Consider the following 17,935-nt stretch of genomic DNA (forward strand, 5'->3'; position numbering starts at 1 on the left):
TCTACGGTTCTTTTCACTTTAAATGAGGCGCTAGTTGGCTCAGTGAATTGAGCACTAGGCATGGAGTCTGGAAGACCTGACCTCTCTTTTTCCCAGTTTCCTTATCTTTAAGATAGAGATAATAATAGTACCTAGGGTTGTTATGAGGATAAAATGAGATATTTTAAAAACTCTTTGTGACCCTTAAAGCACTATAGAAATGCTAACTAGGATTATTAGCTAAATCCCATTTCTTGCAGAGGAGTGTCAAAAACAAAGAATCTCAAAGTAGGAAGGGATGTTGGTGGTCGATTGGGCTAAACTGTCCTTGAAATAGAACCACTCCCACAACGTATCTGACAAGTGGTCATCCAACTCCTGTTTGAAGACCTCCCTGAAAGAACACCCACTGATTCCTGGGGCAGCCAATGTCACTTATGAACAATTCTAGTTCTTTGGAAATTTTCGTTGTCAATCTAAAACTGGCTTCTTTGCAGCCTGCACTCCCGGCTCCTGGCTCTTACTTCTGGGCCCAACAGAATGAGGCAAATCCTTCTTCCACCTGACAGCCTTGATGGCAGCTATCATAGCATCCCCGAGTTCTCTCTTCTCCAAATAAACATTTTCAGTCTTTGTAACTACCCCTCCTGATCTCCGGTCTCTCCACCAACCTGGCTGCTTTCTTGTGGCTGCTCTCTACCCCATCGGTGCCCTTTCTGAAACACACCACCCAGAATGGAGCCCAGTCTGACCAGTGAGAAACTGACCTTGCCCAGTTGTAAGTCGGAGATGGAGCAGGCATCAATAAAGGCCTGTGCGATGACAGAAAGACAGGCATCTATGTGGTCAGTTTTGTCGATGTCGAAGACAAACTGGGGGTTCTTCAGAATGTTGACCCAGAATCTCAGAGGTAGGCTGTCATGGAAGAAAGTGTAGGAGAGTGAAAAACAGAGGCAGGGAGGGGCCTGGCCCACCCACACTGTGCTAGTCTGTTGGCTAGAAGAGAGAGAAGAAGCCAGGGGATGAGAAGGGAGTCTGGGAAGGGGGGCAGCAAGGTTGAGTGTTTGATCTTTTTATGACAATGTGGGATTACTTAAATCTGGCTGATGAGTGAGACAGGGGTGGGGGGGGGTGTATCAGGGCAAGATCCTTTCCCTTCCTCTGGCAGACAGCTGTGTGAGAGAGGCCCGTCCATCATGTCCTTGGACCACAGACAGAGTAGCCTTCATCGCTGGCTCTATTAGAAATTACCCTCCATCCGTGTCTGATCAGACTTCCCTCCACCTGGCACACATCCCTTCTATGGATGAAAGAAGGTGGGGTTAAAAAGGACAGCATCAGAGGAAAGCCTCACTGGGGGGCCAGTGGGACCTGCTGTTCACTGAGAGATCTGGGAGAATCTGTCCTGCATCACCTGTTCTGAGTTACCAGCTACAAGGCCCTAGGGATGCTCCTGGATTTCAGTGTGATCCTTTGATCTCTCCTCTCTCCAAAGGTAAGATGAAAAACATCCTTCTGCCATGTGACTGCTCGCTAGCCCAACACAGGCTACAATCCCACCACCCCTTAGAAGACTTTTCATAAATTGTCATGACTGTAAAAAACAGACAAACCCATCACCCGAGGACCAGCCTTCTGGGGAACGAGCACTAAGCAAGGCTGGTTATCAGATGCCGGACACACAGGCCATGGTGGGACCTGTACTTGATAGCTTTCCAGCTTGGTGTGACTTGCCATTAGCATGGTATTGGCTACTGGCCTGGCCTTCGAGATGTTAGATTCTCCCTGTGTCCAGAAAAGGGATTTGGTAGCAGATGGAAATCTGAATGTCTTTGAGGTTCCCGGAGGTTGTGGGATGTGTGAAGGAGGCAGCGTGACTGGAACCTTCCTATCTTTGTCTGCCCTCTCACAGATGCATTCGGGGGGTATTCTGGCAGAAGCCATTCTAAGAGAGATGCTCTGTTTAGGGTACTGAATTCATGGGATATTAGCTCTAGAGATGGAAGGTCCCTCAGGGACCACTGAGTCCGACCCTTTAATTTGACAGAGTAGGAAACTGAGGCCCATAGAGATTGGCTTTCCATTGTATCATAATGCTGCTTTCTGATTGAAGATGCCCGTGGCTGTGTCCCCTTTGCCCCCAACTTCTCCCTATAAGCACTGCCTAGCCTTAAGTATGGAGGAGTCACTGGAGATTTAACAGGCCCTGAATGGTCTCATTTCTTCCATCTTAGACACTCAATGGTCACCATGGCAACAGGCAGGCTTTGACCCAGGTACTTAGAAACCAAAGTGGCCCTAGATTCTGCTATTAACCCCCCGACACCCAATTCCTCTCAATGCCATGCTTAGATACTCTTCTACTTTTAATTAAGGAGTGGTACCTCCCACCCCCACTTTCTTTCCTTCCATTGTGCATGGCAAGGAGCCTCAGAATGGGATCAACTGGGGATATGCCTGGGATTCACACCCTGAGCATGCTCATAAGGACTTAATTTAATTTGGTTCATGTTGACAATGATAAAAATAACAATGATGATGACGATGATCCCTGGATGATCCCACAGCTCTTAAGGCACAAGGAACTTGCCCGCCATTTGGGAGATCAGCAGGGCAGAGATGCCTTTTACAAAGGGGAAAACTGAGGCTCATAGAAGGGAAGAGAGGAACCTGGGGTCACACAGCAAGGGCTGGAGTGGAAAGAGCAATGAACTGGGGGCTAAAGGGAACCAGGTTCTGGTCCCAGCTCTGCCCCTAAACAAGTCACTTTATCTCTCTCTGGGCCCCTGTCCCCATCTCTGTAAAACAAGATTAAGAGTCCTTGTTTCATGTCATGGACCCCTCTAGCAGTCTGCTAAAGCCCATGGACCCCTTCTCAGAATGATTTTTAAAAAATATTTGAAGGAAAGACTCAATTTCAGTTAGAGCTGAGTGAAAATAAAATGTAATTTTTCCTGTGGATCCCCTGAAATCTACCTACAGACAGTGAACCTCAGTTTAAGAATCCCTGGAGTAGGCGATATTTGATGTCCTTTCCAGCTTCAACAGTGTCTCAACCTCCAGCCAATTAGCAGCAGAACTGCGACCCAGGCCTTCTGTCCAGTTTTTTTTTCTCTTGTGTAGTCTTTCCTCTCATCTCCCCTAGCAGCTAGTGCAGAGAAAGTGTGAAATTCCTCTGCTGATTTGTATTTTCTGGGTTGTGTACATGTGGAGCCTCTCAGTAGAATGTAAGTTCCTTGAGCACAGAGACTGCTTTACTTTCTGTCTTTATGGTCCTCCTCCCCCTCTTCTCCTCCCCCCATATGCCATGTCCCATCTAGTCCAGTACCTGGGACAGGGTAAGTAAGCATTCAGTAAATGTTTGTTGATTAGAGCTGCATTGAGTGAATGAATAGATTTATAAACTGGCCTGGGATAGTGTTGGAGGCAGGATGGGGAGTAAGAGAGGATAGTGGTCAGGTCAGATCAGATTCCAGAGCAGCACTCCCTTCAACCACCCCCCCCCAGACCTGTTGGTTTTCCAAATGTGCAAAGTGTCTGGATCCGTGATCCCTCTCTTCTCAGCCTGCTCTTCCAAGAAATCAAAGAAATACTTGATGGCCAAGGGAGGCTTGTCCTCTCGGATACTGAGGATGGCTTTGAACAGGTCGTCGAGAAATTTCTGCAGTGTGCCCTGCCAAGATAACAAGTGTGCCAGCTGAATCAGCCTGGTGCCCAGGTCAGCTGGACACCTCGGGGGTAAAACACATTTGGGATTTAATGAGGTTCTGTTTGCTTGCCAGATTCACATGGTTTCAGGAAGAAGGGAGAGAGAATTGAAGGGAAGTGAAATCTACTCTCCCCCCTCTCCCCCCACCCCCACCCCCTGCCGCCTCTCGTCTGAAAGCTGGGCACGCTGATATAATTAGCATTTGTTTTAATTTAATTTCTCTTGGCACCAATGTTCTCTTTGACTACTTCTGGCATCTCAGGACACATCTGTAATTGTTTGGTACAGTAAATGGAACAGAAAACTCAGCCACGGCTTGCTGTTCTGATGGTCTCTCCAATTATAAAGAACATTAGGCGGTAATGTAATCCAGGGGAGAAACAAGGCATACCTTTTGTGATCTGCAGTGAGTGGGAGAGAGCACTGCGGCTGGATAATCATACACTCTCATCTGAGGGACTTCAAAGCATTTTTTCCCCTAGTATCCTTCACATATTTCCCATGGAAGAAACTGTTGCATAAGAGACACTCCCTATTTTCCAAAAGGGAGGGGGGACCCAACCCTCAGCTCAACCTAACCCTTCCTCAGTTATGCAAGGTTCCTGCCAGTGGGCACCAATACCTCTAGTAACAATGAGAATGACATCCCTCAGGTTGCCAGAGAGTCTAATGCTTTCCAGAGGGCTCTTACATCCATCACCTTGTTTGATTTTCATAAGAAGACTGGGTGGGATGCTGTCAGAGTGGGGTGGTGGGAAAGCCCTAACCTTGTAGCCAGCAGAGACCTAGGCTCAAATCCCACATCTGACTTTTACTACCTGTGTAACCATCTCTGTTTCCTCATTTGTAAAATGGGGAAAGGTGATCTTAGGATCACAGATTTATAGCTGGCAGGGGCCCCAGAGGGCATCTAGTCTATACTTTACCTTTCAAAAATAATTTTTTTTTCTGATGAGGAAACTGAGGCCCGGAGAGGCCGGTGATTGTGTGAAAATCACACAGGAATTAATCTATCAACAGATATTTATTAAGTAGCTACTATGTTAGGCAATGGAGAAACAAAGGCAAAAGTGAAATCAGTTTTGTCCTCAAGAAGGTTACATTTCAAGGGAATCTATGTATCCAGAGATACACACACACACACACACACACACACACACACACACACACACACAGGGCAGTAAGTTCCAGAAGCAGGATTTGAATCCATGATCTCTGGATGTAGATACAATGCTCTTTCCAGTGTACCACAAGGTTGTTGTGAGAATCAAATGATATAATGGATAGAAAGCATTTGATTAATCTAGCTGGGCCAATAGGAAGGTCAGCTATTATTATCTTACAGACAAAGTACCAGAGGCTCATGTAGGTGGTATGACTCTGCCTTGGGACAGAATTAGGACTGGAATCTGAGATAGCAATATCTGTCCATGATAACTGTTATAGCTACTGTGTGCTATAAAAGCCAGGAGGTTTCATGGTAATAGACAGAGGTTCAGTGAGAGGATATCTAATACATAAACCATCCCAAATCTTCATGAATTTGCATAAGCCATTCCTCATGCCTGAAATGCTGTGCTTTCTCACCTCCACACCTAGAAACTGCTAAGTCCATTTAAATCTCAGCTAAAGTGCCACCTCCTACAAGAAGTCCTCCTTGATGCCTCCTCCTTTTAGGGCTGCCCCTAAAATAATTTTGTATTTACTGTATCTCCTGACTAATTGTTAATGGGAAGCATACCAGTGGGGGCTCATGAGATAGTAATAGTACGAGATAGAAGTACTCCAGCACCTAGGGAGTAGCAGCCACCTAATCTCCCAGTTTGAGTACAAGTTTGGGGAGCAGCCCAGAGGAGGGTGATCCACTCCCTCCCAAGTAGAATGTAATCCCCTTCTTATTTTTGTCTTTGTTTCTCCAGCATCTAGCACAGTGCCTGGCACATAGTAGGTGCTTAATAAATGCTGATTGAATTGAATTGGCTTGAAACCATGTCAGAGACTGAGTAAGGGTTCTGATGGTCATTCCAGCTCTTACCTTGGTGGAGAGCAACCTAGTCAAATAGATCTCGGGAAGAACCTTCTTCCTATGGCTCTGCTTGTGTGACTTCTTACTCTCAATCAGCTCATCAGTAGGAAGCACCTGAGTAAATGTGACAAGAAGAAGAAGAAGAAAGAAGAAGAAGAAGAAGAAGAGGAAGAAGAAGAAGAAGAAGAAGAAGAAGAAGAGGAAGAAGAAGAAGAAGAAGAAGCCATCACTCTTATGGGCTGGAACGTCTTGAGAATGAGCAGCGGCATCAAAATCAAAGACTCAACTTTTGTTATTGCCCTCCAACCAACACTGAGGATGCACAACAGATGAACTTATTCAAGCTCCTCTTTCTGTGGATAATTCCTTCTTTACTCCCTCAGCCTTCAAGACCCACCTTGTTCTGCCTCCTCCAGGAAGCCTCTCCTGCCTCCCCCAGTCCATGCGAATCACTCCTAAGGCACTTCTAGTCTCTTCTGGGGGCATGGAGCATATAGTGGATTACACTGATTTTAAAAGAGAATATGAGTACATGTCTCATCTCCTCAATTAGATTACACATTCTTTGGAGCAGACTGTTGTCTTAGAAATCTTTGTATTCCTCCCAACTACCTAATACTGGGCCTCCACCTGAGATGATTTTCCTACTTATCTCAGGATAAACAGAGAGGGAGGTAGCCAGACTACGTATTAAGTGCTTACTGTGTGCCAGGCACTGTGCTAAGATACACAGATTTGGAGCTATGGGTAACCTTGGCGGCCACCAAGTCCAATACTTCCCCCCATTTTACAGATGAGAAACTGAGGCTCAGAGGAATCAAGCCTTAGGTCATATGGTATCTAGGTGGAGCGGAGGACTTGGAGTCAGGGAGACATGATTTCAAAACCTGCTGCAGAAACTTATTAACTATGGTAACTCTGGACAAGTCATTAGCCTTTCTCAGCCTCAGTTTCCTCCTCTGTAAAATGGGGATAATAACAACCCCTACCTCACAGGATAGTTGTGAGGATCAAATAAGATAACATACATAAAGCATTCTGCAGACACTTACGTAGTATGTCGGCAACTAGGTGGCACTGTGGCCTCAGAGTCAGGAGGTCCTGAGTTCAAATCTGACCTCAGGTACTTATTAGTAGTGTGACCCTGGGCAAGTTACTAAACCCTACTTGCCTCAGTTTCCTCATTTGTAAAATGAATTGGAAAAGGGAATGGCAAACCATTCAAGTATCCTTGCCAAGAAAACCTCAAATAGGGTCGTGAAGAGTCAGACACAACTGGAAAACGACTCAACAGGAAGTCCAAACTCCTCCTTTTATGGATGAGGAAACTGAGTCACAGAGTGTTTACATGATTTTCCCAGGGTTCTAAGAATACTGGAGCATAGATTTAGAGCTGGAAGGGACCCCAGAGGCCGGCGGGTTCACTCACCTCATTTTACAAATAAAATGACTGAAGCCTGAAGAGGTCAAAGTCTTGCCCACAATTATACAGCCAAGGACAGGATTGGAGCCCAAGTCTCCCTGACTCCAAGCTCAATGCTCTATGCACAAAAACCCTGCTGCTTTCTTAGTCTGGCATTCAAGACCTTCCATAATGTAGTTCTAAACATTCTCTCTCTTTCATTGTTCCTTTTCACATGCCCTATACTCCAACCAACTCGATGACTGGTCATTCTCTGAAGGTGGCTCACACTTTCCAGCCTCAACACCTTTGATCGCACCATTCTTTCTTTTTTCTTTCTTAGGCAATTGGGGTGAAGTGACTTGCCCAGGGTCAGACAGCTAGTAAGTGTCAAGTGTTTGGTCTGAGGCCGGATTTGAACTCAGGTCCTCCTTACTTCAGGGCCGGTGCTCTTTCCACTCCACCACCTAGCTGCCCTGCACCATTCTTTCTTGCTAGAATATTCTCCCCTCCCATCTCTGCCTGGCAAAAACCCCTGCCTTCTCCAGGAATCCCGCTTTGATTTCCCCATCAGAAAGTGATCTCTCTGTCCTCTGATCACCGATGACAAGTGGTTCGTGTGTGTCTTGTGGTGCTCAGTATGGACTGTCTGCAGTTAGCTACACCTTATTCCCTGCCTCAGAAGTCTGTGAGAGCAGGGACGACATCTTCATCTTCTCTCCACCTTCTATAGCTTCCAGCGCACGAGCTCACAAAGAGGAGGCGTCTGGTACACGCTTGCTGAGTTTGGGGATTTTCTTCTGACCCGTCATCACACCCTTCTCCCACCTCCACCCAGCTCTTCCTTAGGTAGCATAGAAACCAATGCCACAAGGTTCTGTGATTTCATCATAATCTAGAGGTGGGAAGGACCTTGGAGGCCTCCCTCATTTTATAGATGAGGAAACTGAGGCACACAGCAGTTAAGTGACTTGCCCTAGGTCACCCAGGTAATGAGTGGCAGAGCTGGGACTGAACCCATGTCCTAGAGTTCCATCTCTGGTATTCTTTCTACTGTACCATGCTGTCTCCAAGTTGCAGGCTGCTTTACAATTGTCCTTAGGTCTTTCCTGTGTGATGGACCTGGCTTCTCAGCTAGACTGTAAGCTCCCTCCATTCTGCCTTCTCATCCCCTGTCCCTTTGGCAGGCCAAGGAAGCAGCTGAAGAAGGTGAGGGGTAGTAGGGGAGTAGAAAGCCCTTTTGGGACAGTATCCAGGTAACTAACTGATTTATTCTCCAGTGCAGACTATAGTGAAGTATGCCCCTCCCCATCAGGTAACCTTTCCTACCAGCTTCAAAGGAAGGGAAATAAGTCCACATAGGGAAAAGGGAATTTGCCCAAGGCTGGCCTATGGGAAGGCGCACAGCAGCGGAAGGGCCCTTCTGCACATGTTTTTCACTTGCTCTCTCTGCTCTTTGCAGATCCCAAACCTCGGCTCCTCCTCCAACACCCACCACCCTTGGGGTGGGGGCAGGGGGAGGGCAACCCATCGAAGGCGGCAAGAACAAAGCGTCTCCCCCTCGGCTCCCTTCTGGCCCCTCGGCGGCCTGATCACAGGCCATCCGGCCCCCCAGACAAACTCCCTTGTCTGTTCAGACACATGGAAAGCATTCTCCCTACCCTGCCCCTGACGCTGCCTGGGGTCACAGCCTCATCACCCCCTAATTAAGCGGGGAAAGACTGAAGTTGCCGCCTGCGCCCCATTAGCGATTCATGCTTTTTGCTAGCACAACAAAGGGCTGATGGTCCGGATGGCGAAGGGGTATGTGTGAATGTGTGAGGGAGTGAGCCTGGGTGTGAATGTGTGTGTGTGTGTGTGTGTGTGTGTGTGTGTGTGTGTGTGCATGTATATACGTGCACACCCATGTATACACACACACAGAGATTCATTGTGTGTCTCTGCCACTCCTCACCAATACAGTGTGCTTGGGAGCTGGGCTCGTTCCAGAGCGAAATTTCCTATAGAGGAAATGGGAGGAAAGAAACCAAAAGACGAAGACAAGACTTCTGGCCACACACTGAGCACACTGTTATTAACCTCAATTGCTTTTGGAATCCGATACTTACTAAATGAAAATATTTTTCAGTGTCCAAATCCTTCACTGCAAAAGAAAAAAGTCAAAACAAAGTATAAGAGAGAGAACAAAAGAAAGGGAAAAGGAGGCTGGGTAGATTAGATTTTGCTCCCCTCAGCTACTTGTCTCAACAGCGCCCACTGCCTGGCTTGCCAGCTGGTAGAGGGTATTGGGGGTAGGAGGTGGTATTTTTACAAGGAGCCTCTCAGTACTAAGTGGATCATGAGATTGTAGATTCAGAGCTAAAAAGGAACTGAGGGGGCAGTTAGTCCAACACCCTCATTTTACAGATGAGAAAACTGAGGCCCAGGAAGGCTGTGACTTGGCTAAGGTTACACAGATAGAAAGCAATCAGAGGCAAGATTTGAATTCAGGTCCTTTGACTCCACAGTCCATGTTCCTTTTACTTCACCGTGAGGTCTTTCCTTTGGGAAAAGGCAGAGATAACTCCCCCCAGCTGTGGGATGAGCAAACCGAGAGACCAGGGCCATGAGGTACCATCATCAGGGAAGTAGCTCCAGATTGAAGGTCTGGCTGATGGGTCAGGGAGGAGTTTTAAGTCTAGCTTTGGCCTCCCACTGGGGCCCACCCGGGGAGGGCTGAGAACCACTGCTTCCTCTTGAACTGCATCTCATTTTCTTTTAGTTAATGAATGAATGTGTCAACCAATCAACAAGCATGTACACCTACTATGCGCTATGGTTCTGGGGATAGGAAACCAAACGTGAAATAGTCCGTGACCAACTTCTTCTCCTCACTCCCACACTCCACTGCCAGCCTGCAAACAGCCCACTGTCTTCTTACATTTTAGGAATGAGAAACTGAGGCCCAAGGACAAGTAAGTTGCCCAAGGGTCACAAAGCTACTAAATGTCAGTGGCAGGATTTGAACCCAGGTCTTCGAAGTCAGTGCTCTTTCCACTGTACCACACTGTCTCCTCCTCCTCCTCCATCATTGTCAGTAGTAGTAGTAGTGGAATTTAGGCAGAGAAACCTCGGGTCTATTTCAAATCCAGCTGGCAAAGTCTGACTCTTCTCCTGAGCCACTCCCCATCATTAGCGCTCTGTTCAGCAATAGCATGACTTCATGAGCCCAGGGCAGAAGGGAAAGCCGTGGTCCTAGAGCCCAGGGCTTCCACCCAGAGAGGCCAAGGCAGGAAATTACCTCGACTTAGCGCGCTGTCCTTCTTGTCTGTTAGGCTCATGGCCAGGGAAGCTCCTTCAGGGATCTGGAGGAAAGAAGCAAAGCTATGAGAGTCAAAGCCCGGGATGGCCGGGCACTGCGCCAGCCCTCTGGGGTGCTGGAAAACCCAAATCAGTCACACTGGGCACGTGCCCATGGGGAAGCAGCCCAGAGATGGGCACACAGCCAAGACAGAGAGCCACACGGGAGGTGAATGATGGGGCTCTGACCAAGGCAGGGGAGCTCAAGGGCCTGAAAGGCCAGAGCTCAGGGTATGGGGTAGGAGGTTTTGAGAGGGGAAGCCTGGAGGGACAGAGCTCAGGACAGGTTGGGGGGGGTTTTAAGAGAGAGGGTCTTGGAGGTGTAGAGCTCAGGGTATGGGGTAGGAGGTTTTGAGAGGGGGGGCCTGGAGAGCCAAAGTCCAGGGAGGGGTGGGGATTTTGAGAGAGGAAGCCTGGAAGGACAGAGCTCAGGACAGGTTGGGGGGGTTTTAAGAGAGAGGGTCTTGGAGGTGCAGAGCTCAGGGTATGGGGTAGGAGGTTTTGAGAGGGGTGGCCTGAATGGCCAGAGCTCAGGGTGGGGTAGGAGGTTTTGAGAGGGGGGCATGAAGAGCCAGAGCTTAGGATAGTTTGGGAGGATTTCAGAGAGGGGGAATCTTAAGGGCCAGAGTTCAGGGTGGGGTGGGGGGTTTTAAGAGATAGGGCCTTGAGGGTGCAGAGCTCAGGGCACGGGGTGGGGGAGGAAGGCCTTGAGGGGCTTAGCCCAAGGCAGGGAAAGGGGAGTGAGTAGACAGGAAGAAGGAGAGTTGGGGCTGCCTTACCTTGTAATGTGCCAAGGTGTTGAGCTTTTTTCGGCCATCTTCTACCACAGAAGTGTCATCCAGGTCTCGTAGAATGTAACTGTGGGTGCTTGAAGCAAACCACTCTAAAGAGAGAGATGTGGGGGGTGGAGACCAGGTCGGGTTGGGGCAGGAAGGCTGGGGAGGTAAGGGTCAAGTTCCATTCTGACCATTATGGGATAGTCTCTCTTCCCAGCTCTTCCTTCCATATTAAGTCTGGGTTCTATTATCCTGTATGTTCTTGCATTGCTTTGTCATTATTCTTATGTCTTCCCTGAGTGCTAGCCTTGGTTTTGCCTTCTGTATTATAAGATCTTCATGGGCACAGCTGCTTGCATAGCTTTGGAATCATCCCACTCACCCCTACTCCCCCACTCCCACTTGCCCACAGGCTTGATGGTGAGCTCTCCAGGTGGGAGATTGTCGGGATATGCTTCCCCAGTGCCTGAGGGGTCCTTTCCCCTCTTTAGAGCCACAACCTGGACTCTTAAGAAGCCCTTAGGACCCTCGACAGATAATGGGCTTGAGTGGCTCCTACTGTCTCTGGTAGTGGAGAGAGTGATAGTGATGGGTGGGCTAAAGGAAGTCTGGATCAAAGAAGAAGAACTGAGAATCACAGTGATGGATGGGAAATTGAGGAAGGAGAGGAAAGTGGGGAGACCACATGGGGGAGGGGGTAAAGTACTGGGGCTTAAGCATTGAGAAAAGAACTATAGATTGTTAGAACTGGACAGACTAGAGAACACAGGGCATTAGAGCCAGAGGGACCTCAGCAAACATCTAGACCAGGAGTTCCTAACCTTTCATCCATGATCATGTTGGTCTTGTTTTATTTTTTAATAGCTATTTCAGTACAATTGGATTCATTTGTAATCCTTGTAATTATGATCTGCATTTCATTTCATGCATGTAAAAACATGATCCTGAGTAGGAATCCACAGGCTTCACCAGAGGGACTGCCCAGGGGTCTATGACACAAATGAAATTAATAAAACCTTGACCTCGTCCAACTTTTTTATTTGACAGGTAAAGAAACTGAAGCCTGGAGAGATAAAATGTTGTGCCCAAGGCCACAGTCAGAGTCACAGAATCTCAGAGTCACAGAAGGGACTTCAGTGGCCATCTAATGCAAGCCATACCTGAATGAGAATCTTCCCTATAACATAACTGGCCAGTAGTCTCAACTTGAAGACTTCCAATATTGGGGAACTCATGACCTCCAAAGGAATCCCATTCCACTTGTGGATAGTTCTAATGGTTAGGAAGGTTGCCCTTATATGAAGCCTACAACCTGCCTCTTTGGAATCATTACTCATAATTCCCAGGGATGCTCTTTGCCAACCAGAAAAAACAAACCTATTCTGTTCTCCACTCAACAGCCCTTTAATAGCACCTATCATGTCTCCCTTAGGTCTTCAAATACCCCCAGTTCACCCAAGGGTGTGCACCCAAGGGTGCGCCCTTCATCATTCTGGATGTTTTTCTTTAGGCCCTCTTCAATTTATCAATATCCCTCCTAAAATGTGGTACCAGACGTGGACATGATGCTCCCACTATGGTCCGAAAACAGGGCAGAGTGCAGTAGGACTCCTACCTCTCTAGTGCCAGATACCACCTTTTTCATGCAGCCCCAAATAATATCTGCTTTCTTGCCTGCACTATCACATGCAAGCTCACACTAAGCTTGCCATTCACCAAAATCCCTACTTCTTTTTTTTTCTTCTGATAAACTGGGTTCTAAACACATCTCTCCCATCTTGTACAGGCAAAGCTGATTTAAAAAAACTCAAGTGAAAGACTTTGCATTTGCCCCCATTACATTTTATCTTGTTAGATTCAGCCCAATATTCCAACCTGTCAAGATATTTTCAAATTCTGATTCTGTCAGTCAATGTGTTAGCCATCCACCCCAATTCTGTGTCATCTGCAGATTTGATGAGCACGCCATCTGTCTTTATCCAAGTCAGGGTCCAACCATTCAGCTAGTTCCAAGTTCACTTAATTATATATACTCTTGTCTAACCCCTGTTTCACCATCTTTTCCCACGGGAATAGTATGAGACTCATATATTCCATTGAACTCTAGGTTAACTAGGAAGTGTCTCTACAGCATTTGTAAACAGAGTCAGGTCTTGAACCCTGGGCTTCTAACTCCCAGTTGGGTGCTCTTTTTATCAATGACACTATCTTGATCTGACACCAACTGTCTGTTTGTGTCATCTTGGGCAAGACAATTCCCAATCTTTCTGTGTTTCACTGTCATCATCTCTAGAATGGGAATGATAATAATTGTCAGAGCTAACATTTATATGGCAGTTTAAAGTTCACAAGGGCTCTACATATATTCTCAGCACCTCCCTCGCTGGGCTATCACGGATGAAATCTAATACTTAGCCAGTGAAAGAACTCATAAAAGCACAAAGCCCTGACTGAATATTGGGAACCTGGGTGGTTCATCCAAGGGGGTCAGCTGGAGGCAACTACTTGCCTTTAGATTGAGAAAAATCTATTCAGGCCTCTCCCCCAGCCCCAAGTCAGAAGACTCAGTTCAAATTCCAGAAAGTGCCCAGTGTCTATCTGCGGTTACCATTTGTAAAGTGCTCACCCAAGTCGACCTCCTCCACTCTAGGCCACTGGGAGTAGGGGACATTCTTGCAGAAAGCCTCCAGGATCTTCTCCTTCACCTGAGTCAGCGTGTCTGTGTCCATGGCCCGAACACTCAAAGAGTCCATGCCACAGCCCTGGAAGGACACGTTTAGGTTCTGGGGAGAGAAAAGAAGAAATAGAGATGAGAACACTAGCAGTCCTCTGAGGTTACCCCAACCCAGGTGTCTTCCAGAAGGCCTTGATCAGGTTGGCAAACAAGATTCTGCTGCCCAGCAAGGCATGAATTCGTCCTGCCTGAGGGTCATCTGGGGAGTCACGAGCCTGACTAGGGGACTGCTGGCTTTGCTTTGGTGGGGGTGTAGGGCCATTGACATGGGGCAAGGGCACAGACCTATCAGCCCTTTCCCAGATACCATGGCTTTACATCTCCCCAACTAAAGGCAAACCCACCCATCCTGGACAGTTGGTCAATTCACTTCCCCGTGGCTCAGTTTCACAATCGGCAGTGGGGGTTAATCCTACCAATCAGCTCACTCCTCCCAAAAAACCCTAATAAGACAGTGGGTCAGGATCTGGTGCCGTGACAGGGCACATGAAAGTCTCCCTCCTTGGGCAGAAAAATAAACCTACTGTATCTTGCTTTTGCATCTCTTTTGCAAAGCCAAGTCCTTCTTATACACAGCCAGAAGGCACAGAATCTAAGAATCATAATTTCAGAACTTGAGAGAACCTTAGCAAGCTGACCAAGATTCCTTTCTACCACCTCCCCGACAAATGGACGTCTAGCCAAGATGTCTTAAAGACCCCCAAGGAGCAGGAACCAGCCACCTCCTGAGGCCACCCACTCATCTTTTGTGTAATTCTATTTATTAGGAAGGTTTTCCTTATATCGCGGCAAAACTTGCCTTTCTATGACAACTCCCACTCATTTGTTCTTCTCTCCTCTGTGGCCAAGCAGAGCATGTCTAACCCGTTTTCCACATTATCAGCTTCTGAGGACAGCTATTCCATCCCCATCTAAGCCTTTTTTTTCTCTAGATCCTAATCCCTTCAATCCAACCTCCATGGCAAGGACTCATTGCCCCGATGTGTGTGACAGCTGGCTTATCAATGTCCTTCCTCATTCCTCAACCAAGCTACTCTGATCCATCCCTTCTACCCCCAAAACCATTGGTTGGTGGGGGTGAGCTCCTCCCACAGGCACCGCTGGAGGGGGAGTCGGGGCTGCTCACTCTGGGCTTGGCCTCAATGTTCTCCCTCAGCAGCCACTCCTCGTTAAGCGTGTAGCGAGCCTTTCCAGTGATTGCATCGATAGATCCCTTGTTGATCTGCTGTTTGATTGCACATAGGAGCAGGAAGAAGGGTTCACCCACGGTCTCCTGGGGAAACAAAAGAGATTGGGGGTGAAAACAGGGATAAACCAAAGGCTTCTCCTCCTGAATGAGCCAAATAGACCACCCACTCCCACACTCCAAATCTGAGTCCTCCTCGGGAGATCTTGGAAACCAGACTGATGAGAATCCTACACAAATATGTGTGCCTAAGGAGCATTCTCTGACCAAAGATAGAATGTCATCCAAGTGTCTAAAGCAATTAGTCAATCAATGAGTACTTATTAAGTACCTGCTACTAAGTTGTAGGAGATGCCATCTTGCATTGGCAGGGGAAATTTCCTTATCTGGAATGTATAGTCTTAACTGTGTTATATATAGTCATATATAGTCGTCATATATATATATATATGTATATAGTCTTAAATATAAGTGTTTAACAAATGCTGTTGATTGATTAATTGATGGACGCTCAGCCAACATTCTATCCTTTGGCCAGAGGACTGCTTTTTACCAAGACACCCTTCCTGATCTCCAGAAGGAAATGATGGTTAAGTAATCAGCTCATCAATCTGGTTTCCAAAATCTTCTGAGGAACTCAAACTTGGGACCAACCCTACATTGTTTAGAAAACCTGCCAGAATCCTAAAAATAGTCCATTGTTATTCAATCCTGCTGGGTAAATCGCTCATCTGTGAACCCGGCCTGGAGTAAAACAGGCCTGAGGAACACAGTCACTTCCCCTGGGGTCTCAAGCCTTTTGGAATTCCCTCTGGGATGCTGAGGGCTTTCCAAATGCCAGTGCATGCCTGGGCACCTGGACTGATCGGTCTTTTGGCTGGTGTTATTTGAGTCAGGGATGGGAATAGAGAGGGGTGGAGTAGGGGTTGGGGGTGGGGAAATCCATATCCCTCATTTGTTTCAGTTTTAAATCGATCCTTGGCTGGGAGAGCCGGAAACCGTGGGCTGCGGCAAAAACCTGCAAAGCCCTAATCAAATATCCAAGTTTGGGAAGCAGCGAAGTAGGGATTGGCAGCTCCAGTGCTTCCTTGGATGGCTGCTGGGAAAACTGGTTTGGAGCAAAGTCAGAAACCTCCCTCTGACTTGGCCTGGCCGAGGGGAAATTCAGCTAACCACAAACGATGCTGATTCGGCAGGGGGTGGAGGGGACTCAACAGGGAGAGATCAGTATCTCAGCTGGTTAGTTCCGTTTTCCAGACTCTCCTCACTGAGCCTGGTATCATGGCTGGGACCCAGGGGGTTCTTGTGGGTCACACAGGGGTCTGAGTGTGGCCAGACGCTATCCCCACAATGGGAACCCCAGGAAGGGGGGCAGCATTTGCATGGTTACCGGACCACAGATGGGACTCTGGGTCACATGTTTGGGGAAAGGTTTCATGAGCTGAAGTTGACTTTTTTTCCCCTCTGGTTCTCTCTAATGAGCCAGACATACTGTTTGCAATATTCCCTGGGGCCTAGCCAGATCTTTATCCTTAAATTTCCTTTACAGTAAGTGGAAGTTTATACTTATTCCCAAGGTCCCACCTCAATCTTCCTTCCCCTGGGGACTTTCCTCTTCTCCTTGACTCCTAGAGTTCTTGAGCTAAAGGGGACCCTTCGGACCTTTAAAACCAAACTTCTCATTTTAAAGATGAGGAAACTGAGGCCCTTGTTTCCTTCAAAGCTCAGCCCAAATACCACCTCCTCAGTGAGGCCTTGTTCCTCATCTCTCCGGCTGCTAGTGTCTCTCCCCTAAAAAATTTAGGGGAGAATGAATTTTGTATGTATTAATTTTGTATAAACTTACCTGCATTCATGTTGTCTCCCCCAAATGAATGTAAGCTCCTTGAGGGTAGGGAATGGTTTTTTTAGTCTTTGTGTCCCTGACACTGGCACAGATGCTTTGCACATAGTAGATGCTCAGTAAATGCTTACTAATTGATTCATTGCCCAAAGTCATATACACAGTGAGTCAGTGTCAGAGTTGAGACTAGAACCCAAGTCTGTTGATCCCTGGATTAGTGTACATCCTACTACTGCCTTAACAAAAAAAAAAAAAAAAAAAAACCCTTTGGGGTGGCTTTTTTTTTTTTTTTTGTTAAAACATTGCTATCCCTTCCCAATGTCTCACTCCCCTACAACAGAATCCTCCTTTGGAATAGTCAGAATAATAATAATAATAATAGTTAGAACATAGACTAAATCAACACTTTGGCCATACCTAACAACACCTGCCTCACTCCACATCTGAAGTCCACCACTTCTCTGTCAAGGGACTGCATCATCCCCAAGAGAACCAACCTTGAGATGGCCATATGGGCTACACTAGAGCCTAAGGTAAAGACCACGTTGGTTTGGACAGCAGCTCCCATTCCTGACAAGAAGCCACTGGTGCCATATTCTCCTTCTTGCTGCCCCACTGGATTGCCTCTTGAGATTCATAGCTTAGATCCCACATCTGCCTGCTGGGGACATCCCCAGCAGATTGACGGGCTCTTTGACTGGACACCGTTGAACTAGTTGGTCAGATGGGCCTAGTCGAAGGTTATTTAGTCAATAAACATTTATTAAGCTCCTGATATGTGCTAGGCACTGTGCTCAATGCTTTTAGTGCTTAGAAATAGTATTTCATTTAATTCTTACAACAACTCTGTGAGGTCTGTGCTATCATTATTCCCATTTTACAGTTGAGGAAACTGAGGCAAACAGAGGTGACGTTATTTGCCTAGGGTCACACAGCTAGTA

General features: G+C 47.2%; 1 protein-coding gene across 1 annotated transcript in view; it reads right to left on the bottom strand.

The window, feature by feature from the left end:
* The window catches only part of PLXND1 (plexin D1), a 200,568-nt gene that overhangs the window by 11,204 nt on the left and 171,429 nt on the right, over window positions 1–17,935 (bottom strand). Inside the window, exons 26-33 of the mRNA XM_027863909.1 lie at window positions 15,092–15,238; window positions 13,858–14,014; window positions 11,235–11,338; window positions 10,397–10,460; window positions 9,225–9,259; window positions 5,724–5,828; window positions 3,489–3,652; window positions 747–894 (exon numbers count right to left, since the gene is read on the bottom strand). Of these exons, the coding sequence (XP_027719710.1) occupies window positions 747–894; window positions 3,489–3,652; window positions 5,724–5,828; window positions 9,225–9,259; window positions 10,397–10,460; window positions 11,235–11,338; window positions 13,858–14,014; window positions 15,092–15,238 (924 nt within the window). The remainder of the gene's footprint in view (window positions 1–746; window positions 895–3,488; window positions 3,653–5,723; window positions 5,829–9,224; window positions 9,260–10,396; window positions 10,461–11,234; window positions 11,339–13,857; window positions 14,015–15,091; window positions 15,239–17,935) is intronic.

This window comes from Vombatus ursinus, unplaced genomic scaffold (assembly GCF_900497805.2).
Source record: "Vombatus ursinus unplaced genomic scaffold, bare-nosed wombat genome assembly UNPS02014773.1, whole genome shotgun sequence".
NCBI classification, from domain to species: domain Eukaryota; kingdom Metazoa; phylum Chordata; class Mammalia; order Diprotodontia; family Vombatidae; genus Vombatus; species Vombatus ursinus.